Raw genomic sequence first — 24,186 nt, forward strand, 5'->3', positions numbered from 1 at the left:
TGCCTCTAGGGCATATTTCCTTCATGATGGAGGAGTCGCCTGTGTCTACGTTCAGGCTGGTGCAGGCGGAGCAGCATCATAACTTTCGTCTCCTGGAGGAACCAGCTGGACACGGAGAGCCCATCCAAAGCTGCCGTCATGACCATGGTTGCTACGGGCCCGGCGACCATCGTCGTAACTGGGTCGTACTTGCCTCCGCGCATGGCACCTGCACCATCCACCACGAGTCACGAGTGTTGGGAGCTCCGTACCAACGATGCGAAGTGCAACTGACTCATTGAGGGGCTAGAGACGGAGGACAACGACGCGTCGGAGCAGCACATCGATGATACCAAAGAGGCATCAGTCGTCACCTCCGCCTCATATCCACCGGCCGCCAACGATGACGAGGCCGGACCGTCCCGCTTCGGCCAACAGTAGAGGAATTTTTTAAAATTGTTTTAATGATATTTTACTATGTAAAAATTAATGAAAAATTGAATGTAAAATCGGTGTCCGTTTTATTTGATGACTACGGGCGGGAAGTCTTCATCCGCCCGGCTGTTCACGGACGTTTGGTGTCGTCCATTTGATGATCCTAGTTGGAGTTGCCCTTAGCAATCTTCAAATCATTAAAGGTGCTCTTGGGCCAGAAATTCCAGACTGGGTTATTTGCGTTGGCCGTTGGTCAGTGTGTACTGCGTTGGGCCGTAACCCAGGTGAGTTCTCAGCTGCAACTGATCATCGTGAAGAAATGGACTGATCTCCTCCTTAACAGTTCCCCTGTGTGCGCTCTACTGCTCTCACTCTTCTCACCCAAATTGACCAAGAGAATCGTTGGCTAACTATTTTTCCGTCCCCAATTGAAGACGTTACAGCCTTGGTTTCAGAGCTTTATAACGTCGCATTTTCTTGGCACTATCATGCCAATGGATTGGAATCCAGTCCTTACTCAACTTTCTGCACATCACGCAGAACCACGGAGATATGTTACATGTACATGCATTTATAGGTGGAAGGACTCTCAAGTCGGTCTCTCATCACCAACCTAATATACATACAGAGCGCCATGGTCAGGGCTTGGCCATGGTGGAGGCGACCGCTGCCGGTGCTGCCAGTCCCATGCCATGCCAGTATGCCACCGAATCACAACGAGGAAGCGTCGCTGTACACGGCCACTCCGTTCGACACCGCCGCGATCACGATCATGAACAACGCCAGGACCTTGTCCCTCTTCTTCGCTATGCCGTGGCGATCCCTGACGACGATGTCCATGCATGAACAAGTTAACAGTCCATCATCAAGAACAAATTAACTAAGCTTCTTGTTGTCCACTCACTGACCTCAGCGCCATGCCGGCGGGGAAGATGTAGGCGATGGAGACGGCGGCGGTGGCCCCGGTGAACTGGAAGGCGTCCCAGATGTTGGGGATGAAGTTGGCGGCGAGGAAGATGACGGCGAGGAGCGCGGCCGTGAGCGCCGCGAACCTCCGGTTGTCGCAGGCCAGCGGCCGGGCGGAGGGGAAGAGGAGGCCGTCCATGTTGAGGCGCAGCGCGTGGAAGACGATGGGGAAGACGAGCATGAGGTGGAGCGCGTAGCTGACCCTGACGGCGTCGTTGAAGACGCCGCCGTAGGGGATGCCGAGGTCCGAGTCGAAGTTGGCCAGCACGTCGTCCAGCGTCTCCTCGCCGAAGAGGAGGAACCCGAAGAAGCTGGTGGTCACGTACACGGCGGAGCACAGCCCCAGCGACGCCCGCACGATCGGCTTGATCTGGGCCGGGTCCTTGAGCTCGTTGTGGATAGGGTGCACTGCACAATTGATGTGATGATTCAGACAGACGGTGTCAGTGCAGGCTAACTGGAGTTGCTTAGCGCAGCGCGTGTGTACCATTGTAGTGGCAAATGAAGGCGGTGACAAGAACTGGAGCGGCCGTGAAGAGTTTGAAGATGGACGCCCAGGTCCCGTGAACGTCGGGGAACAGCATGGGCATCGGGATCTGTCCTCTTGTCAGTTTGATCATGGCGATTCCGGCGGTGATCACCACGAACACGACGGCCAGTGCCACCGATAACGCAGAAGTGTATTTCAGTGAATCTAAATCAAAACAGCAAAATGCTCACAAATATAACCCCATTTTATCGTAAGAAGTGTAATTTTTGTCCCTTAAATATTAGCTATTTTTTATTATTAAACTTGAGAAATAATACACGGATTTCAAATTTATAACAAAAATAATACGGCGTTGGCTCAGGCTAAGCCGACTTGATCTAATCGGCCGAGGCGCAGCTGATTGGAATCCAGTCAGGTTAGCCTAAGCCGACTAGGCTCCGTTTGCATCAGGGGAGGCCGATAGGGCCCGCTCATCCACATGGCAGCTGACCAGTGGCTGGACCACGTCACTCGGCCTGGCCAGCCACCAGTCAGCCACGCCTTAGACGACTCGCCAGTCGGCCGAAACTTAGCCGAAAGGTGGCCATTTAGCCATTGGGCCGGCCCTCTTTCTCTCTTCTTCTATTCCTATTGTCTCTTTCTCCTCTCACTAAACCGAAGCCCCTCCAATTAACACTCCTTTGTGAGCTGATTTTTTGCCCGATTTCCACCGTTCCAGTCTAGAGGCTTGGAGGAGGCTAGGGAAACATCGGTCTCATGATGGGATAGCTCGTGGTGGTCTTGGTGATGGTTTTTGTGGAGATGGATGTGGTTGTGGTGCTCCGGTGACTCCATGGTGGTGGTGGTGGTGCTCCGGTGAGTGAAGTCTGCTGGACGGAGTTACTTGGCACGCTTCAAGGGTATGATTCAAGTGTCATTTTGTCTGTCGTACTTGCATTTCTGTGCGAATTTAGGTGTGCGAATTTTATAACAGAAATGCACGGTAGTATACTTATAGAAATGCAATAAGTATACTCGGTTATAGTATACTATAAGTATACTCGGTTATAGTATACTTATGAATACTCGGTTATAATATATTTAGGTGTGCGAATTTTATTATTTTTTTGTTAGCATTCGGTAAATGAAATCCGCGGGACGGAGTTGCTTCGCACGCTTCAAGGATAATCAGACATCTTAACGAGACTACAATACACTGCTTACCCACCTTTGCGTGGAGGGGGTTTTATAGGTTGAGAAGAGAAGATAACGGGAAAGAAGATGGTGGGAAAGAAGATGATGGAAAAGGGTTGGCAGGAAATAAGATGGCGAGAAAGGATTGGCAGGAAATAATGGTGGGAAAGGGTTGGCGGAAAGGATAATGCCTAGAACATATGGAGGGAAAGTTTGCGGGAAATTATGGCTAACTCGGGCGAGGGTGACGGGATAAAATTAAGGTCAAAAATATGGTTCCATGCAATGGTCTGGTGAAAATTTTGGTCCCATGCAGCTGTCGGCTTAGCCTAAGACGATTTGAACTAATTGTCTTTGGTGTAGCCAATTAGTACTAATTTGCTTCGACTAAGACGATTAGTACTAACTAATGCTAATGCCTTTGCCTGACTGCCAGTCGGCCTCCCCTGATGCAAACGGATCCTAGTCGGCATAGGCTAAGCCGACTGGATCCTAATCGTGAGCCGATGTTGTATTTTTTTGCCAAATTTCAAATCCATGTATTATTTCTCAAATTTAATAAAAAATGTATTTTTTAAAAAATAGCTCACTATTAACTATTGCAAAATTATAGATTCCGTTCCTCAACTTGAGTACCATTAACTTTATTGTCCGAGAACAAAGCTGAAAATTTAAGAAAAACATAAATATTGTACTAATGTTATCAAAGACTTTTGCATTTTTCAAATTCATAACAATCAGAAAAAAATGTGCAAAACCATGGAACTAATTAAAGTTGTAGTAAACCTTGAAATTCAATAGAGTTACTAGTGATTTTTTATTTTTTATTTTCTAAATCCCCATATCTTTGAATAATATATTTTTGAATATATTTGTGATTTTCTAACTTCCATGTTTTCCTTTTTCTGTTTTATGTGTAAGTCTTCATGTTAGAAATTTTGTTTTCAATAAAAGAATGTCTCCTTGAAATATATTTTTCCAAAAAATGTCATATTCCCTCTTTTAAAAAAATCAGCTGAGTCAAGAGATTTTTTTATTTTCTCCACTTCTATATGTCTGTCAATATTCTTCTTGAGAAAAATGTAACCGTTTTGTTATTCAATCACATGGAAGATGCCTTATCATGCATTATTAACGGAGCTGCTGCTTGTCACATCATCCCTGTTATCTCTGATCTTATTCCTGGAGGGGTTTCTCACTTACAGTATGCGGATAACACTATTATTATGTTTGAGAACAATGGCCTTTGCATTGCTAACCTCAAGTTTTTGCTTCTTTGTTTTGAATCTTTCTCGGGCCTCAAAATTAACTTCTCCAAAAGTGAGGTAGGTCTGCCGGGATGCTCTGATGTTGAGGCTGCGAGGGTGGCCTCTCACTAGGCTCCATCGCTTTTACTTATTTGGGCTTGCCTATTTCTCCTCTCAAATTATGCTCAAAAGTCTTTCTTCCTTCTGTCCTAAAGGTGGGTAACCGTGTTATGCCTTGGTGTGGCTGTTACAACTCTACCGCGGACAGGGTTTGCCTCGACAGTGCTCGTCTCTCCTCCCTATCTATGTTCCTAATGGGCTTCTATCGCCTCCCCGATGGCACTCACACCAGGTATGACAAACAACAAGAGAAAATACTGACTTGTTAAATGCAATATTATGTGTAGACTGAAGAATATGGACGCAGGGGGTTGGGTACCTTTAACACTAAGACTATGAACAAATGTCTTATCATTAAATGGTGGAGAATCTTAAATGTGCCCCCTTGTGTTGTGTGGTATGACATCCTAAAAGCTAAGTATTTCCCAAACCGTGAACCTTTTTTTTTTGCTTCTGGGAATGGGGGTTCCCAGTTTTGGAGGCAGCTGGTTCAAGTTCGCGATGAATTTCGTTCACTGCTTCTGTTTGTTTTTGGCTTGATTGGTTGGCTTGGCGATGGTCCTTTGAATGTTTCTTTCCCAACTCTCTTTGCGCTTTCTGCACACCAGAAGATTTCCATCTTGTAGCTCTCCCTTAATAACTAGGACCTTGGTTTCCCTAGGGTCCTCTCTCATCCAGAGTTGGAAGAGTGGCACTGGCTGGCCTCGAACCAGATTCGCAAGCGAAATGGCTCTGCTTCTGAATTTTGTGCGCTTTGTTCTTCGTCTGAGGATACCGATTGTGACTGGGTGTGACGTCGGCCCCCACTTACTTTGCCGATTTGCATCTTATTGATGGGCCCTTACAGGGTCAGAACAAGCGCATGTTCTGGCTTGGGCTCTCTGTTGTCTGATGGACACTTTGGACAACTAGGAACAAGTTCACTATTGAACATGTCTTTCCTTCTAAGCCCGCTGGTTGTCTTTTCGAACTTATATCTTTGATACAACAGTGGAAATCTCTGACTAAGGAAGGCGATAAGAGGCCACACAGCTCTTGATCTCGCGAGAGTGTGCGACAACGACTTCCATCTCTACTGCTGATCAAGCTCATGGGCCTTAGGTGGAGTGTGTGCTCTCCCGGACCATGTCTTTTGGTGGTCATTAGATTGTTGCCCTCTGTGTCGTTATCTGTTGTACTTGCTGTTGTTGCACCTTAAGACTTTAGCTTTCTGTGCTTGCTTGTCTCTGGGTTCTGCTCAGTTTGCTGTAAACTTGAGTACTTTGCTGTGTGCATGGCTTTATTTATAAAGTCGGGCACCTGCCTTTTATCTAAAAATTATAGGAAAAAAAGTTTGTTCAGATTAAGCTGCCATGTTTGGGCATTTATTGTTGTTGTCTCTAAAACCGATATCAGTGATGAGTTAATGAACCAAAACTGGACAATTTTGACATTTGAGATACCTATAAGTTTTGGCATTATATAGTTAAAAGAGGAAATAGAGAAAAAAATTGAGAGAGGTTTCGACAATAGTTAAGAGGAATTGATATTTGAAAAGGAGTTATTTTGTCTCCTTTTTCCCAATTTTTTAATATGCAAGTCAATTTTTGAAAAAATATGGTTATTTTGTTTTTTTAATTAAAGTAAAACGGGTTTATTAAAGCAGGTGAAAATAAAAATTAAGCTGCAAAAAGAAAAGGACGCGTCTACACAGCGGCCGGCTGCTCCCTGACGTTCCGGAGCAGCCGGCAAAAATTAAAAAAAATGATCTTTTTTGGCAAGTATTTGTCTCCTCCATCTGATTAGAAAAGATTTTATTGTCTCAAATGACTAAACAAAATCAACCCATTAAGAGGGCATTAAATGATCCACATGCATGCATTCGGTTGATGGCTTTTTCCTGCATGGCGTGGGTGGATGACTTTCTAGCATTTAATTCATGATTTATGAATTTTTGAAAAGCCATACCTTTTAAACCACGGATCCGAATTAAGATCCGTTTTCACCTTTGAAGTCCTTGCGACGTGCTTTTCGAAATTAGATCCCGCATGAGTATGTTTCAATAAAATATTTTTTGTGCAATTTTAGTACATATTTTGTGCAACCATCTAGCAGTCAATGTGCAACTAACCGTAGTGGATGTGCAACTTCACACCTACCATGTGGACGTGCAGTTTTTACTAATGGCGCCTCCACCCCCAAAAGTACCCACTTGAAGTGAGATGTGCAACTTCGTCTCTTGCCGAGGCCAACTGTCTAGTAGTTGACGTGCAACTTCTCTCCTACTAGTGGATGTGCTTTCACTATTTACTGCATCGGCCAACTGCCGAGCAGTAGATGTGCAACTTCATATGCTATGATGGCCAACTATCTAACAATGTGTGCAACTTTCTCTTGTATTACTCATGGATGTGCAACTTTGTATATTGCCCCGGCCAACTGCCTAGCAGACTATGTGCAACTCCGTCTATTGCCCCCGCCAACTAAAACTAATATGTATCCACAAGTAGGTAGGGGAAGGAGTTGCACATCGACTAATAGGCAGTTGGCGTAAACAACAGACTAAGTTGCACAAACCACTGGTAGGGAAAGTGTGGAAGGGTTGCATATCGACTACTACGTAGTTGGCCGAGGTAGTAGACTAGTTACACGTCATAAAAAAGTTGGTTGTCATGGTTTCTTTGTTGCAATATCAAAAGAATTTTGGATCATGCAGCTACAAACTTGGTTTTTAAAAAAGTTGCATAATCCGGTACTAAAGTTGCACCATGTGGTAATAGAGTTGCACAATATAGTGTCAAAGTTGGCATCAAAAAAATTTCGTCAAAACATACCCATGCGGGATCTAGTTTCAAAGATCTCGTCGCGAGGATTTCAATAATGAAAATGGATCTAAATTCGGAAGCACGGTTTAAAAGATATAACTTTTTAAAAATTTGAAAACCCGAATAAATGGACATGCGCATCCATACAATAATGCGGTGTCTTGCCCATGTGACCATCCTAGTAGTACATGTCACGTCACGAATAAAGACGAAATTTAGACTATAAAACTACATGCATGCGTGTGTAAGACCGGCCCCTCGTTTCCTCTAATTAGTGCGTAAGCACTTTTTAGAATTTAGGAAAAGAAAAATGTGTGGGAATTCATCAACATATCTCTAAAACCATTTGCAAAGATTTTTTCTAGGGGAACCGTTTCCAAAGGGTTAATTGATCAAGCCTAGACGGTTTGACATCTGAGAAACCTAATATTTGTGGTATTATTATGATGAATGCATCGAAGTTAAAAAAAAATGATGAATGCATCCACAATATTTTTAAGAGACCAAAAATAAATATTTTTAATTTTTTTATACTAATTGAAACCGGGCAAATTGCCCTAGGCGTACGTACCGACGCGCTTGAAACATGTGAGCGGCGTGAAGACGGCGAGGGTGGTGAAGAGCAGGATGGCGAAGCGGCCGTTCCAGCGGTTCGGGCCGAACCACCCTTCAAACACGCCGTGATGGTGCTTGCCGCTCGAAGTAGTTCCCGACAGCACGTCGCCTTTGTCCGTCGACCACAACACCCACAAATTAGTCAGAGCATTTCTTTCTCTCGAGCAATGCAACGACATCGTTGTACTGTAGGTACCGATGATGATCATGTAGACGACCATGACGCCGATGTTGTTGACGACGACGCAGAGCTGGAGGAGCCCCCTGCCGAGCGCCCCGAAGGCGTCGCCCATGGCCTCGCCGTAGGACGCGGCGCCCACGGCGTTGCTGAACCGCATGAGCAGCTCGATGGAGGCGTCCGTGAGCACGGCGGCCAGCACCACCAGGGTGAGGCCCGGGACGAGGCCCAGCACCCGCATGGTGGCCGGGAGCGCCATGATGCCCGCGCCCACGATGGTGGTGGACAGGTTGAACACCGCGCCGGAGAAGGAGGCGTCGCCGTCGTCCAGGCCGTCGTCCTCGCCGTCCTTGTGCCTCCTGGCGATGAGGGGCCTCCTCGCCTCCGTGTCCGGGGCGTCGCCGGCGCCCGCCATCGGCATCACCATGGCGCCTGCGGGAGCCGGGTACCTCCGAGGATAATGAGGTTTGCGCGTGCGGAATTCCAGCTTTGGATCGAATAGCAGCAGCTCTTCGCTTCGCGCGCGGGCACTGATCGATCGATTAGAACGTCGTGAAATGCAGGGGTTTCACCGGAGAATGGGGATTAATTCCGGGACGGCGTCCGAGTATATATCCGACACGCAGGCGCAGGAGGAGGCGATCGAGGAACGAGCAATGGCCGGCCGATGGGGAGATAGCTAGTGAACTGGGGGCGGATCGTCCCTAACTTTGGCCGGAGGAGAACATCTCCGTCTTATAATTAGTAGGCCTCATCCCGGTTCGAAGAAAGCTTTTTAGAGCGCCTCCTGTTTTAGCAACCGCTTGGCTGGGACCAAGGATCATAGCACGGGCCTCCAATCTCCATTGCCACCATGGAAGCTGCAGTGAACTTCAAGAGAGGGGTATCTCTGCACGACAGCAAGCTTTGCAGATTCTGCTGGGATTCACTCCCGGCCATAATAAAATCTATGAATCATAGAGAGCACACGGAGTACAAAATTTTTGGAGGAAAACTTTCAATTTATTCATCAAATGTCAAGATAGTACAAAGAATATCAAAAATAAATAAATAAAATATATAGATTTATAGACCACCTATCGACAACTACAAGACACGGAGTAAAATTTGGATTGAAGAACTTCCGCCATAAGAGCAATAGATCCTGTATTCCCAAAAGACTTTCTTTTCGCCTACGATCCATACAATCACCTCATCCGCCCTACAATTTTACAGGGAAAAAAGCCTTTCTGTATAATTTAGGCGTGCGGATAACCGCCTGAAACTTCATCAGCATAGCCGTTGCGTTGCTGAGGGACATCTGCTGCTACACCGCCGCCGCTCCAGCACTTTGCCACCACCACGAGACCTACTACTAGGTTGCGCCCCGCTGTCGTGGTTCTAAGACTGACAATAGAATAGGGGGGGGGGGGTAGAAATGTAGAGGCAAGATCCTAGCTATGGAGGAGCTGTACACACAAGTTTTACGAGTTCAGGCCTTTCTCGGAGGAAGTAACAGCCCTACGTCTCGGAGCCCGGAGGCGGTCGACTGAATATATGCGTGTGAATTACAGAAAGTGCGAACCCCTGTCCCAGAGGAGGGGGTGGCTTATATAGAGTACGCCAGGACCCCAGCTCCCCTCCGTTACACAAGGTCAATGCTCATAAAAGAGGGGCGTTACTGGTAATGTCTGCAGTAAAGTGTTGTAAATGCCCATAAAGCTATGGTTTAAGTCCTGACCATTGCAGAGTGGAGAGTTTCTCATCTTCTGGTGGTCGAGTGTCTTCAAGGTGGTCGAGTGAGCACATCTTCACGGTCGAGTGGATGATGGTTTCTCTTCGACTGCTTCTGATTCTTTGTAGAGATGTCCTTGGGGAGGGTATGTTGGACAGATCCATGACCCTACCCTAAGTACATAGCTTCATCATTAGCCCCCGAATGGATCAGGGTTTGAGTGAGGAAGGAGTTGGAAACACTTCCGACCCATTCTTTGTGCTATGAGTATATCTTGTTCTGGAACAATGAGTTGAGGTGACGACGCGACTCCTTTCTCAGTCGCCTTGGTCCATTCTTGGTTTTTGTCGAGTGAATTTTCACGGTAGAATTCCGAATGATGATGTAGAGGATGTTTGTCTTCAGTCTGACAGGTTGCTCTGCTCTCTGCGGATTTCGCGGGATTCGAATTTTGGGAAGTGCGCCAGACGGACGGAACCGAGGTTATCAAGACACATTAGGCAAGTCTCCTCGATCCCTGCGCCACCTTTTTTGCCACGTACTGCGCGCGCGACTGTTGCGGGATTTATTTAGATCGTCTGGGTCCACCAGTCAGTCACTCGGTGGACGACCTTATAAAAGGCCCCGGACCAGGCCTCTGCCCCGTGCGCTCCCATTCTCTCTTCTTCTTCTCCCGATCTCTCCGCGACGCTCGCTTCCGCCCTCGTCGCCGTACTTTCGCTCGAGCTCGACCCGTTGCCATGGGGAAAGAGAAGACGGTGGCGCTGGAGCGCGCGAAGAAGGCGACCACGAAGGCGAAGGGCAAGCGGACCAGCCGGGGCGGGTCCTCGTCGAGATCCGGCCTGCCGCCGGGCTGGATCCAGGGCGACTGGATCCGCTCGACAATCACCCAGGACGACCTCGACGACCTGGTGGAGGGGGGACTGATCCCCCACAAGTCGGCATGGCTCCCGGGGAACGAAACCGAGCCGCAACCAAGGGAGGGTGAGTGTGTTCTCTTCGCCACCCATGTAGATTGTGGATTCTCACTGCCTCCCCATCCTTTCTTCCCGGGTTTTTGAATTTCTTTGGGGCTCAACTTCACCATTTCACTCCAAACACCATAGTCTATCTGGCTGCTTTCGTGTCGATGTGTGAAAATTTCTTGGGCTGTCGACCGCACTGGGGTCTTTTCAAGCACATCTTCACCTGCCGCTCCCAGTCGGTCAAAAAGGCCAATCCGAGTGACAAGAGGACACAAGTGATCCAGATGTGCGGGGGTTTGGGGATCCAGATGAGGAGCAAGAGTACCTTCCCAGCCATGATCCTTTCCGACTCGGTCCGGGGCTGGTAGTCGACTTGGTTCTACTGCAAGGATCAGCCGACCCCGGGTCAGTCGACTGGACTTCCTCCATTTTCCTTGGCTCGAGTGGAGAAGCCTGCCCCCCTGAAGGTAGTTCTAGAAGAGAAGGCGCAGGTCAAGGTGCTGGTCGAGCGGGTCGGTCAACTCGTCCGCGACGGGGTGACCGGAATGGATCTGCTGGAGGTCTTTCTCGGTTGACGCATCCAACCACTTCAGGCGCGCGATCATCCGATGTGGATGTACTCTGGGCTCCAGGATTCCACTCAGATCCACCCGGAGGATGTCAGCGAGGATACCTTGGAGAAGTGGTTGATGGGGATCACCAGCAACAAAGACAACCCTCGGGGGTCTAGGAGGGTGATTCCATTCGACAACTCGCACCAACCGGAGCAGGTATATTCTGTTTTATCAAGTATCTTTTTGTTCACCATGTGACATCTTGTTTATGGTCGACTGAATTTCCTTTGATCGTTGTTCTTTCAGGCCCTCATTGACATGTACTCAATGCCCAACGGAGTGCAGGAACAAGACGTCGAGGAAGGAGTGAGCGGGGGCGAGAGCGGCGAGGGGCACTCGGATGCCGAGGAGGACGAGGAGAGCGACAAATCGACTGATGACGAAGAAGTCGACTCGCCTCCTCGCAGGGAGAGGAGATCCAAACACGCTCATGACCCGGCGAGCGCTCCGGACTTGGTGGCCGCGCCGATTGGACAGTCTTCGAAGCGTCCCAGGACGTCTTCCCCAACGCCAACTAAGAAGGCTCCAAAGCAGTCCAAAGTTGTGCCGCCTCCAGCGCCGAAAGCACCGAAAGCCACCTCCTCCAAACTGCCAAAAGCTTTGCCCAGGATCAAAGTGACTGTCCCTACTATCTCCGGGTAATCATCTGACTTGTCCTTTTCGTCGACTCGATTAACCAGACGTAGCCGATTGAATGCGGGTCTTTGTAGTGCTGCTACGTCAGGAACCTCTTCTCTCTAGTACCGGGACGAGGAGATGGAAGATGCAGTAACCTCCAACCCATGTATAAACTCTTGCGATTTTGTTCTTGATTCTTTGGTCGATTGCGTTCTAGTGGTTCACTTGGGGTCGAATGATCTGCCTTGCAGCTCTACCCAACATCATCGATCTTCCAGATGACGATGAAGATGTGGCTCTTAAGCCCAGGAAGAGCAAGAAGGTAGCAGCTGGTAGGATGTCTCGGCAAGAACCAACTACGACACCTCCCGTCCGTCAACCTAAAGACGCGGGCAGGGCCTCTGTGACCTTCGCTGCACCCTTGTCGAGTGAGCACTCCACACCGCCGACTGCGCCTGTGATTCCTTCAGTCGTCCAACTCCACGCCACGGAGCTCCAAGCCGCCGCACCTGGGTCGTCTGCTCACTTTTTCACCAGCTATCCCGTCCCGGACAACCAGTCGGAAGCGGCTGCGGAAGCCATCCGACAGGCTGACATGATGATGGAGCGGGTGAAGACGGTGCATGAAAACAGCCAGGCTGCCTACGACGCCAGTGCTGCTCTTCGGGCCAATGTCCAGGTGAGTAGACTTTTCGACTGTTTTTGCTCTATGAGGAAATGTTACTCGAAAGATCTTATTCTACACAATCTCCTGTTGTTTGCGTCGAATTAGAGCACCCACTGGGTGTTTTGTTGTTTTTAGTAGTTTCGTTCTTCCACTCGGTCTGGGCGAGTGGGATCTGAACCGGTGGGGGCACACTAAGTGCACCCACTGGGTGTAGTCCCTGAGACCGTGGTCGACTGCTGGCAGTCGACTGGGGTCTGAGTTCCACTTTCCTTTCTTTTTCACTCCTTACACTCGACTCAGGCGGACCGGTCGAGTAGGATCCGAACCGGTGGGGGCACGCCAAGTGCACCCACTGGGTGTAGTCCCCGAGACCGCAGTCGATTGCTGGCAGTCGGCTGTGGTCTGAACAGCTTCTCTTTTTTTTGACTTGGTCCGGGCGGACCGGACGAGTTGAGTCTTAGTCAGCGGGGGCACGCCAAGTGCACCCGCTGGGTGTAGCCCCTGAGACCGCAGTCGACTGTGTGCAGTCGGCTGGGGTCTAAGCGAACTTCTTTAGGTTTTATTCACTCGGAAGTAAACAACCTTTGATATTATCGACTAATCCGTCTTTTGCCTTCTGCAGAAGTCTTGTACTCTTATTTCTAAGTTTGCTGAACTTGAGGAGAAGCAAAGGCAACTCAACCTCGACTTGGAATTGGCCCAGCAGAATCTGAAGAAAGCTCAAGGCGAAGCCGCTGGTATGGAAGGTAACTGACTGTCGACTGACTTTCAATATATTTCTTTGGTCTCTTATTTGATTCGATTGTTTCTTTTGCAGAGAAAATGAAGTTGGCTCTGGAGAAGAAGGACTCGGACCTCGCTGCCACGCAAAAAGCAGCCCAAGATAAAACTGCCCTCGCAGACCAGAAGCTTGCTTCAATCGGAACGCTGGAAGGGGAGGTGAACAAACTGAAATCTTGTCTTAATGAAGCTAACCACGAAGTGACCAGTCTGAAGAAGGACAAGGTCGTCCTGAATGAAAAGTTGGAGTCTGCAATCCGCAAGAGTAATGACACGGAAGCTTATCTGAGGACTCTTGCCAAGAAGCTCTATCTCACGCTGGAAGGTATTTCTTCTAATCCGACTGTGTTGATGCTTGCGATCGGATCTTGCTCGGTCGATTCACTAATTTTTGGCTGTAGAATTCTGCCAAGACTTCGACGAGGAAACTGGAAGGGTCGAGACGGGTCTGGACCCTATCGCTTCTCCAGTATGCGACGAAACTACAATGAACGTGCTCCGACTGGAGTCCCGTATCGCCAGCGCCACAAGCTACCTCGCGCGCCTGAAGGAGGTAGTCTCCCGAATCGACTCATCGCTTTGGCCGAGGGCGACCCTCCAAAATGACCTGGAATCCCTGATGACTCGACTGAACGAGATCCCTGACCGAGTGCAAGAATGGAAGAAATCTTCCGCCCGGTGTGGTGCTGACGTGGCGCTATCCTTGGTGCGAGTCCATTGCAAGGAGGCTCGTGAAGACAAGCTGGCTGTGATCAAAGTCGCTAACACCAAAAAGCATGACTTCCAGTCCTTCATGGAGACTTTCATTGCTGCCGCCACTTGGATCGCTGATGGGATTGATCTGGACTCATTCGTGGAGCCTGCCAGCCCTCCTCCGGCCGAGTGAGCAAACTTATGAAACTTGAATCTGCTTTAAATTTGCCTCGGAATGCTGAGTGATCGTTGTAACCGTTGAACTCCTTCGGGCTTGGCGCCCAAGTACTTTTGATTTGCTGCTTGGAACTTTTGGGATTTATCTGAATTTGGTTTATCTCTGAATGTGCTTGTGTTTGCCTTCGAATGGACTTTGCTCACTGATCAGAACGCTTCATCGTCCTTGCGGATAGGGATGGAGCGGACATTGTACTTGTGCCGCAGCTCCGAAGGAGAAGGTTGCAGTCGACCTGCACCTTGTCGTCCTTGCGGATAGGGATGGAGCGTACGTTGTACTTGTGTCGTAGCTCAGAAGGAGAAGGTTGCAGTCGAACTGCACCTCATCGTCCTAGCAGATAGGGGTGGAGCGTACGTTGTACTGGTGCCGTAGCTCCAAAGGAGAAGGTTGCAGTCGACCTGCACCTCGTCGCCCTTGCGGATAGGGATGGAGCGTACGTTGTACCTGTGTCGTAGCTCCTAAGGAGAAGGTTGCAGTCGACCTGCACCTCGTCGTGGTATGTTTCGAACTTAGGCGAGTACTGGGCTGCAGCTAAGACCCCCGAGTGGGAGGACTGCCCTCCACTCGGTAAGATTTTTTTCAAACTTAGGCGAGTGCTGGACTGCAGCTAATCCCCCGAGTGGGAGGATTCCTCTCCACTCGGTAGGATTTTTTCAAACTTAGGCGAGTACTGGACTGCAGCTAAGTGTCTTAGTGAGAGAACTTAGGCGAGTACTGGACTGCTGCTAAGCCCCCGAGTGGGAGGATTGCTCTCCACTCGGTAGGATTTTTTCAAATTTAGGCGAGTACTGGACTGCGGCTAAGTCTCTTAGTGAGAGAACTTAGGCGAGTACTGGACTGCAGCTAAGCCCCAGAGTGGGAGGATTGCTGTCGGTGTCAAAACCGGCGGATCTCGGGTAGGGGGTCTCGAACTATGCGTCTAGGCGGGATGGTAACAAGAGGCAAGGGACACAAAGTTTTACCCAGGTTCGGGCCCTCTCGATGGAGGTAAAACCCTACGTCCTGCTTGATTAATATTGATGATATGGGTAGTACAAGAGTAGATCTACCATGAGATCGGAGAGGCTAAACCCTAGAAGCTAGCCTATGGTATGATTGTTGTTGTGTATGTTGTCCTACGGACTAAAACCCTCCAGTTTATATAGACACCGGAGAGGGTTAGGGTTACACAAAGTCGGTTACAATGGTAGGAGATCTGCATATCCGTATCACCAAGCTTGCCTTCCACGCCAAGGAAAGTCCCTTCTGGACACGGGACGAAGTCTTCAATCTTGTATCTTCATAGCCCAGGAGTCCGGCTGAAGGTATAGTCCGGCCATCCGGACACCCCCTAATCCAGGACTCCCTCAGTAGCCCCTGAACCAGGTTTCAATGACGACGAGTCCGGCGCGCAGATTGTCTTCAGCATTGCAAGGCGGGTTCCTCCTCCAAGTACTTCATAGAAGATTTTGAACACAAAGATAGTGTCCGGCTCTGCAAAATAAGTTTCCACATATTGTCATAGAGAGAATAATATTTACACAAATCTAATCTGCTGACGTATTCCGTAGTGTGACACACCACGGCCAAGCCTTTATCCGAGTTGTTTTATTATCCCACCTCAGCATGTCATGCGAGGCGGTTTCCTTGGCATGTCTTGTTAAAGCAGAGAACGTGTCCCCTTATTCTGGGATTCTCATCAATACGGGCGTGGGTAACCCAATCGCTTCTAGGACTCATAGATTATAGGCAAGTCCAAACGGACACAGAGAGGACGCTTGATATTCACCCTCTTTATAAAGGGGACAAGGCTTTTATTTTTCCCTCCCGTGTTCAATCGAATCCTTCCCCCACCTCAAGCTCAAATGCCCGAAGTTCAGGTCAGGTGCTCCGAACCTTCAGTCATGTCCGGATCTAGCCTTCAAGGCCAATGGGTGCCTTCCTCCATCACGGAAGAAGACATCAAAAAGTTGAGGGAGGCCAGATATCTGACTGCCGAGATTTTGCATCGGCTGCCTCCCCGAGGGCAGGCCGTCCCCACCCCCAAACCCAACAAGAACGTCGTGTTCGTCTCCCACTTCCTCTGAGGTCTAGGCCTTCCTCTGGATCCTTTCGTAAGGGGTTTGATGTTTTACTACGGGCTAGACTTTCATGATCTAGCTCCGGACTCCTTTCTTCATATCACGACATTTATTGTCGTGTGGGAGGCCTTCCTCCGGGTTACCCCTCACTTTGGCCTATGGCTCAAGACCTTTGAAGTGAAGCGGAAGATGATCGAGGGGCAACATGCAGCATGTGGAGGTGCCTCAATACGCAAGATGACAGGAGCTCCGTGGCCCAAAGGTTCCATCCCAGAGGTGTCCGAATTGTGGCAACAGGAGTGGTTCTACATCACGGCTCCTAGAAGTGCCAAGTGGGCGGCCCCCCTGTTTTCCGCTCGGGCCCTCCACCACAGCTGATGTCATGGATCAGTAGAGGTCTGAGCTGGGGTCCAGCCAAGGACGTGCCTATACTGCAAAGCCGCATTCGAGATCTCTTCAGTGGAGATTTCAGTTTGGTTGCGGTAATACAGGTTATGCTGGTTCGTCAAGTCCAGCCTTGCAAACGCCAGGCTCTTCGCCTGTGGGAGTTCAATCCCGAAGGACCGCGTGCCATTCAAAATTTTCTCGGCCTGACGCACGAGGAGATGTACAAGTCATTCTTCGGACCTCAGGTGGAGTGTCCGGAAATCACCGAGGACGTGGGCCTGAGTAGTAACCGCGCCGCCGAACAGGTAAGGCATCTTCCGGCCGAACATACTATCTCTCCTTTGTTACGAAGTTATTTCTGAAAGTTTGCGTTTTGACCAGGACTGGCTAACAAAGGCGAAGTTGATTCGGTGTTCGGCCCCCTCCCTGAGGGTTTGGAAAATCCGGTATTGGAAAAGATGCTCCAGACCGCACCTTGCCCGGAGCCCTTGAAGGAAGATACTGTGGAGGATAATGCGGGCGGACGCGGGCCCCCAACGTTGCCCATTCTAGACGAGGGAGCGAGCGTCTCCATGAAGGAAGACGACCAGAAGAGGAAAAGGACTGCGCCCGGGGATTCGGAAGCCGAAGCTTCCAAACGGGAGAAGAAGTCTCCCACAGAGGGTCCTACCTTGGGGGGCGCTGTTGCCGCACAAAGTCCGCGGGGGGATCGATTCTCCCATGAGTCATAAGTGACCCGAAATACTTTTAGTAGTACAGATATGCCATCCTTTTCTTCTAAGAAAATAACCACCGCATATATTTTTGCAGTTCGGGCCTTAGCCCCTCTCAAATGAGCTCATCTTCGGGGGATCTTCTTCCAGAGATGATGGAGAGCGAAACGCCTCCTCCGGACTCCTCCGCTCCAGAAGCGGGCGACCCTGAAGTGTCGTCGCGGAGGGCCTCTCCGAGTCCGGTGAGGCCAGAAGATAATCCCATTGACCCCCGAAGCTCCCAGTGTCCGTCTCCCGAAGAGAGCAGACAAAAGAGTCCGACACCGTCTAGTGTGCGATCGGATGTTCTGAGGGAGTTGGTGGGGAGAGCGGCCATCTCAGATGAACACCGTGTGCTGATGAATACGGTGATGGAGAGAATATCGTCTGCCGAAAGCGGATTGCATGAAGCTTTTATGAGTCTACTGACAGGCTTTGAGGTACGTAAAAGAATGTATGATAATCCTGTACATGCTAGGTGTGCCCTGTGTAGATAGTAGCCCCTGAGACTCTGGTTGTCGTCGGAAACAACGACGAACAGAGGATCATATTCCCAGGAAATAACCATACTGCCTCTATGTGCAGGTGATGGAAGCTCCGGTGGCTAGCCGGACTAGCGAGTTTGCCCATTTAGAACGGCAGTTGGATGCGGCAGACGCCAACACCGAGCTTGTTAACAAAAGGCTTGACGAGGCACAGGGTAAGTGTCATTATCTGGTAAATGCCACATAGGAAGAGCAACATGATGCCAGTATCTTTAATATGTTGTGACTGCAGATGGAGCTGCCACTGTTGAAGCCTTGTAGGCAGAACTTGCCCGAGCCAAGGAACAAGCGAGGTTGGGTAATGCAGCTGCTGTGAAGGTGGCCGAAGAGTTGCAAGCCAAGAAGGCCGCGCATGGCGAGACCCGAGACAAGATGGCCAAGATGGCTATAGAATTAAAAGCCGCCTCCGACCGTTGTCGGGTTCTTGAAAAGGAAAAGCAAGCGAAGGCATCGGACCTTGAGAAGGCTGTTGCGACGAAAAAGGATCTCCACTCTGCTATGAGGGCAAAGAAGGAGGAGCTGCGGGAAGCCGGGGATATTGTAGCTGGGAAATCCTTTATGTTGCGGAGGAAATTCGGAGATCCACGGTATGCCCCTCTGGATCGGCTGTGGAGTTCGGAGGATGTGTATATGGATTTGGCGGCGAGCGCTGCCGATGCGGCCAAGTACTTCCAGGGTCAGACGGACCGTGAAGTAGACCAGCTATTTCGGAGACAATTCCATTCTCCCGAGCATCCACTTTCATTAACTGACCAATTAGCCGAATGGGCCGAACTAAATAGGTTGTCCGGACTCTCCATGAGGTCTGTTGTGGATCAGCTATGGCCGGAAAGGTCAAAACCGAACAGCTATTTCAGCTTGGTGCAGCAGGTCCTTGACGTGGTGCCGCGCATTAATGCGATGAGGAGGTCGGCGTGCATAGAGGGCGCACGGATGGCCTTTTTCCGTGTTAAGGCATACTGGGCGGAGATGGATGCTACTAATGTTGCAGCGCTGGATTCGGCTATAGGTCGAAAGGCTGCCGAGCACTACTTTGAAGAAGTTCTTGAGGGTGCCCGTTTGATAGAGACCCAGTGCTCAAAAAATATTATGTTTGAGTGATATGTAATCTCATTGTAAGCGAAATGCTTTTATAAATTTTTATAAGGCTATTTTTATACTTTTGCCTGAAAGTGATATGATGCCTCCTGGGCGGCCGTTTATGTATACATGTGTATAACCTGAAAGATTGCAGTCGTCGGCTTCAACCCCCACGCATATAATGCGGAGGTGCTCGCAAAAACACGCGTTCACACTTAACCCAACGTCTTGGTCCTATTAAGGAGGTGATAGTGGAGCGAGCGAGGCAACCGGACTATAATGCTTTAGCACTTTCACTTAGCCATAGGAGTTTGACAGTGGGGCTACTAGATAGCCCCTGGTGGCTCCGCACTCTCCCGATTCCGGGGTGCGTACATGCCTGGCTGGAAAACGTCCCTTCGTTAAGGCAGAGGAATTCTAACATTCCCACAGGTCATCGAGCGGTTGACCAGTCTCACGCTATATCATGACAGTCAGTTTTCGGCTTTCTCTACTGAGGTGCTCGTCCGGATGAACCAGGGCACAATCGCAGTAGTTCTCCTGGTGCCACCTTAGCCGGCAAGGCGGAACGTAAGGCACCAAAACACAGGAGCCGGGCAAACCCAACATTTGACCAAAGACAATGATTCGGAGCTGATGCATATAGGGCCACTCGCGACGCCAAACACTCCCTAAGGTATTCGGTCTTTGTGGTATAATCCGGGCCGAAATAGTGGCCTTTGTAAGAAGCCCCTTGTATCCAGGTACGTGCATTGTTCTGGCGTGGCCACATGCCAAGACGTCAGTATCCTTCTCAACGGTGGATATGTATCAACGAGAGACAGTAAAAAAGGTTTACGAAGGGTCTTAATCTAAAAAGAATCCTTGGAGCGGGTCCCTGCTGCATGTCTGCGCCTGTGTCTCTGTTGTGCCGTATCCTGGACGGGTGTAGCACGATGATCGTCTGTAAAAGAGAAGAAGTTAAGTGAAAAAGTTATCATGCAAAAAGATAGTTTTTAAAGAAACCATGTATAATTCAAGATGATAAGAAATTGCCACTTGTCTGTGCGCGTTGAGCCCCTTGTATTGACAAATAGGGGTGTAACCACTTATTCCGTATAAATAGCGGCGCCGGACTTGATTAGTTGTATCTGAGGTCTTGACGACCTATTGGATGCTTTCGCTTGTCCGGGCGTCTTTAGTGTGCGGCGGCCAAGGCAGCCTCACTCTCTTCGGCGCGCAGAGATCGCTTGATATTTCCGTGCACTGTAATGATGCCATGTGGACCGGGCATCTTGAGTGTGAGGGAGGCGTAGTGTGGTATTGCATTAAAGCGAGCGAAAGCTTCACATCCGAGCAGTGCTTGATAGCCACTTTGAAACGGAGCGATGTGGAAAGTTAAATGCTCGCGACAGAAGTTATCGAGGGAGCCGAATATAACTTATAGTAGGAGGGAGCCCGTACAACGAGCCCATGGGACTGGCGTTACTCCTTTAAAGGTAGTATTGCTATGGCGAATTTGTGTTGGGTCTAACCCCATCCCGCGGATTGTATCCTAATATATTAGGTTTAGGCTACTGCCGCCGTCCATCAAGACTCTTGTGAAGTGATATCCACCAATTACTGGGTCTAATACCAGGGCAGCCCATCCTGCGTGTCGAATACTTGCTATATAATCGTGATGGTCGAAAATGATCGGTTGAGATGACCAGTGGCAGGACTTCGTGGTGACAGGCACTTGGGTATACTTTCCTGGGAGTGCCGCGTTATTTTTTCCCTTGATTACGTGTAACACGTTTACTGTTTTGACTTCTGGTGGAAATTTCTTTTGTTCCCCCGTGTCTTGCTTGGGAGGCTCGTCCTCGTCTTCACTTGGTGTATCCTCCCCCTTGTGTACGGTGTTGAGCTTGCCGGACTGCTTGAAGACCCAACAATCTCTGTGGGTATGATTAGCAGGTTTACCAGGGGTACTATGGATCTGACATACTTGGTCCAGAATTTTGTTGAGGCTGGACAGTTCATCCCTGGTGCCTTTAGGGGGCGGCTTTTGACCTGGCCGAGAGCTTTTGAATCCGGCATTTACTGCCGTGCCCTTCGTGTTGTCTTCTTTATTCCGGCGTTTGTTATTGCCATTGCGCCGTGATTTCCCGTTTCCATCTCTAACTTCAGATGTACTGGGGTCGCTGGTGCTGCATCTGGCTAGCCAGCTGTCCTCACCCGCGCAAAAGCGGGTCATGAGGTTTGTTAATGCGGCCATCATTCTCGGCTTATTGTGGCCGAGGTGTCTGGCGAGCCATTCGTCACGGACGCTATGCTTGAAAGCTTCTAAGGCTTCGGCATCCGGACAATCGACAATCTGGTTCTTTTTAGTAAGAAACCTGTTCCAAAGCTTTCGGGCTGACTCTCCGGGCTGTTGAGTTATATGACTCAAATTGTCCGCATCCGGATGTCGGACATAAGTCCCTTGAAAATTTGCCCGAAAGGCGTCTTCGAGCTCTTCCCAACTTCCAATGGAGCTTTCGGGGAGGCCTTTGAGCCAGTGACGAGCTGGCCCTTTGAGCTTGAGGGGTAGGTACTTGATGGCGTGGAGATCATCTCCTCGAGCCATATGGATATGAAGGATGTAGTCCTCAATCCAGACCCCAGGGTATGTTGTTCCGTCGTATGCCTCTATGTTTACGGGCTTGAATCCCTTTGGAAATTCGTGGTCCAGCACCTCATCAGTGAAACATAGGGGGTGTGCGGCACCCCTGTAGCTGGGTGTACCACGTTGTTCAGATATTTGTTGTGTTGCATTGTATGCTGGGGCGCGCTTGCGTGGTCCATAGATGGATCTTGTTGCACCGTCCTTTGGGTGCGAGCCCTCGCATTGGTTGCGTGTTGTATGGTGAGCGGCGTTGTATGCCGCTCTGTGTTGGTAGAGGGGTCGTCTATCCGACCAGGTGGCTGCTTCGATATTTGGTTCTGGGGGGTCTGAGGCCTCCTCATCGAATTCAGGTAGCATCTTCCGCTTTGGGTAGCTCTTGGAGGGGCAATTGTCGCCGTACCTTGCTGCTGTGTTGAGTATTTTACTCCATCTGATTTGGAGTGTGTCTTGCACGGCCTTGAGCCTTTGCTTCTGCTTTTTCAGACTCCTCGCAGTGGCAACGGGCCTTTTACGAGCAGTCTGCTGCTCCAAGTGCCTGTCCGACGTTATGTCGTCTGGACCATTATCCTTGATAAGATTTGTTTGTTCGGTTTGATTATCCGGATTGCCGATGTCCGGCAGCGGTTCGCCCTGCTCCAGCGCTGGGTCTGTGTGATCGCTATTTCTGTCGAGGCGGGATTTGGGGCGGCGCTTGCGTCGCCGCTTTGACTGCTTTTCGATGGAACCAGCCTTCGGTGCGTCCTTCCGCTCCTCGTCGTCATCTTTTGGTGCGTCCACCATGTATACGTCATATGACGAGGTGGCGTTCCAGGGCCCAATAGGCGCTGGTTCTTCATCGTCTCCTTCATCGGCATCCATACCGTCGATGCCTTCGGAGTCGAAGTCGAGCATGTCGGTTAAATCGTCGACGGTGGCTACAAAGTGGGTGGTGGGTGGGCTTTGAATTTCTTCATCGTCCGTATCCCAATCTCGCTGACCGTAGTCCGGCCAGCGCTCTCCTGATAAAGAGAGAGACTTTAGTGATTTCATAATATCGCCAAAGGGCGAGTGCTGAAAGATGTCCGTGACAGTAAACTCCATGATCGGCGCCCAATCGGATTCGATCGGCAGAGGTGCGAATGGATCAGAGTCCGGAGAGGAGTCCGGCTCCTTGTAATCATGAGTCTCGTGGAGTGCGGGGCTAGTGTTTGGCTCAATCGCCATTAGGATCACAGCCCCCGAGGCGGCGTCCAACCATCCATCCTCGATCGATGTAGTTGGCTCCAAATTAAGGGTCGAAGCCGATGCGGGTGCGGCCTTCAGGTCCCCGCAGATCATGCTCGTCGTGGCAGTGCGGCGCGCTTGGTAGTGGCTCGGATCCGTCGAAGATCAAGTCCCCGCGGATGTCAGCCGTGTAGTTTAAACTTCCAAATCTGACCTGACGGCCAGGGGCATAGCTTTCGATCTGCTCTAGATGGCCAAGTAAATTGGCCCGCAGTGCAAAGCCGCCGAAGACAGAGATCTGTCCGGGGAGACAAGTTCAGCCCCGGACCGCATCACTATTGATGATCGTGGGAGCCATCAAGCCTGACGGTGACGACACAGAGGAACTCTCAATGAAAGCACCAATGTCGGTGTCAAAACCAGCGGATCTCAGGTAGGGGGTCCCGAACTGTGCGTCTAGGCGGGATGGTAACAGGAGGCAAGGGACACGAAGTCTTACCCAGGTTCGGGCCCTCTCGATGGAGGTAAAACCCTACGTCCTGCTTGATTAATATTGATGATATGGGTGGTACAAGAGTAGATCTACCACGAGATCGGAGAGGCTAAACCCTAGAAGCTAGCCTATGGTATGATTGTTGTTGTGTATGTTGTCCTACGGACTAAAACCCTCCAGTTTATATAGACACCAGAGAGGGTTAGGGTTACACAAAGTCGGCTACAATGGTAGGAGATCTGCATATCTGTATCGCCAAGCTTGCCTTCCACGCCAAGGAAAGTCCCTTCCGGACACGGGACGAAGTCTTCAATCTTGTATCTTCATAGCCCAGGAGTCCGGCTGAAGGTATAGTCCGGCCATCCGGACACCCCCTAATCCAGGACTCCCTCAATTGCTCTCCACTCGGTAGGATTTTTTCAAACTTAGGCGAGTACTGGACTGCAGCTAAGTCTCCTAGTGAGGGAACTTAGGCGAGTACTGGACTGCAGCTAAGCCCCTGAGTGGGAGGATTGCTCTCCATTCGGTAGGATTTTTTCAAACTTAGGCGAGTATTAGACTGCAGCTAAGTCTCCTAGTGAGAGAACTTAGGCGAGTACTGGATTGCAGCTAAGCCCCCGAGTGGAAGGATTGCTCTCCACTTGGTAGGATTTTTTCAAACTTAGGCGAGTACTGGACTGCAGCTAAGTCTCTTAGTGAGAGAATTTAGGCGAGTACTGGACTGCAGCTAAGCCCCCGAGTGGG

At 49.9% G+C, this 24,186-nt stretch overlaps 1 protein-coding gene across 1 annotated transcript in view; it reads right to left on the reverse strand.

Annotated features, from left to right (window-relative positions):
* Window positions 1-877: 877 nt before the first annotated feature.
* Window positions 878-24,186, reverse strand: part of LOC119315954 (amino acid transporter AVT6A-like) — an 81,374-nt gene continuing 58,065 nt past the window's right edge. The window contains exons 3-8 of the mRNA XM_037590380.1: window positions 9,792-9,850; window positions 8,026-8,381; window positions 7,786-7,938; window positions 1,868-2,074; window positions 1,323-1,788; window positions 878-1,237 (exon numbers count right to left, since the gene is read on the reverse strand). Coding sequence (XP_037446277.1) covers window positions 1,126-1,237; window positions 1,323-1,788; window positions 1,868-2,074; window positions 7,786-7,938; window positions 8,026-8,381; window positions 9,792-9,850 — 1,353 coding nt within the window. The 3' untranslated portion in view covers window positions 878-1,125. The remainder of the gene's footprint in view (window positions 1,238-1,322; window positions 1,789-1,867; window positions 2,075-7,785; window positions 7,939-8,025; window positions 8,382-9,791; window positions 9,851-24,186) is intronic.

This window comes from Triticum dicoccoides, chromosome 6A (genome assembly GCF_002162155.2).
Source record: "Triticum dicoccoides isolate Atlit2015 ecotype Zavitan chromosome 6A, WEW_v2.0, whole genome shotgun sequence".
Classification (NCBI taxonomy): domain Eukaryota; kingdom Viridiplantae; phylum Streptophyta; class Magnoliopsida; order Poales; family Poaceae; genus Triticum; species Triticum dicoccoides.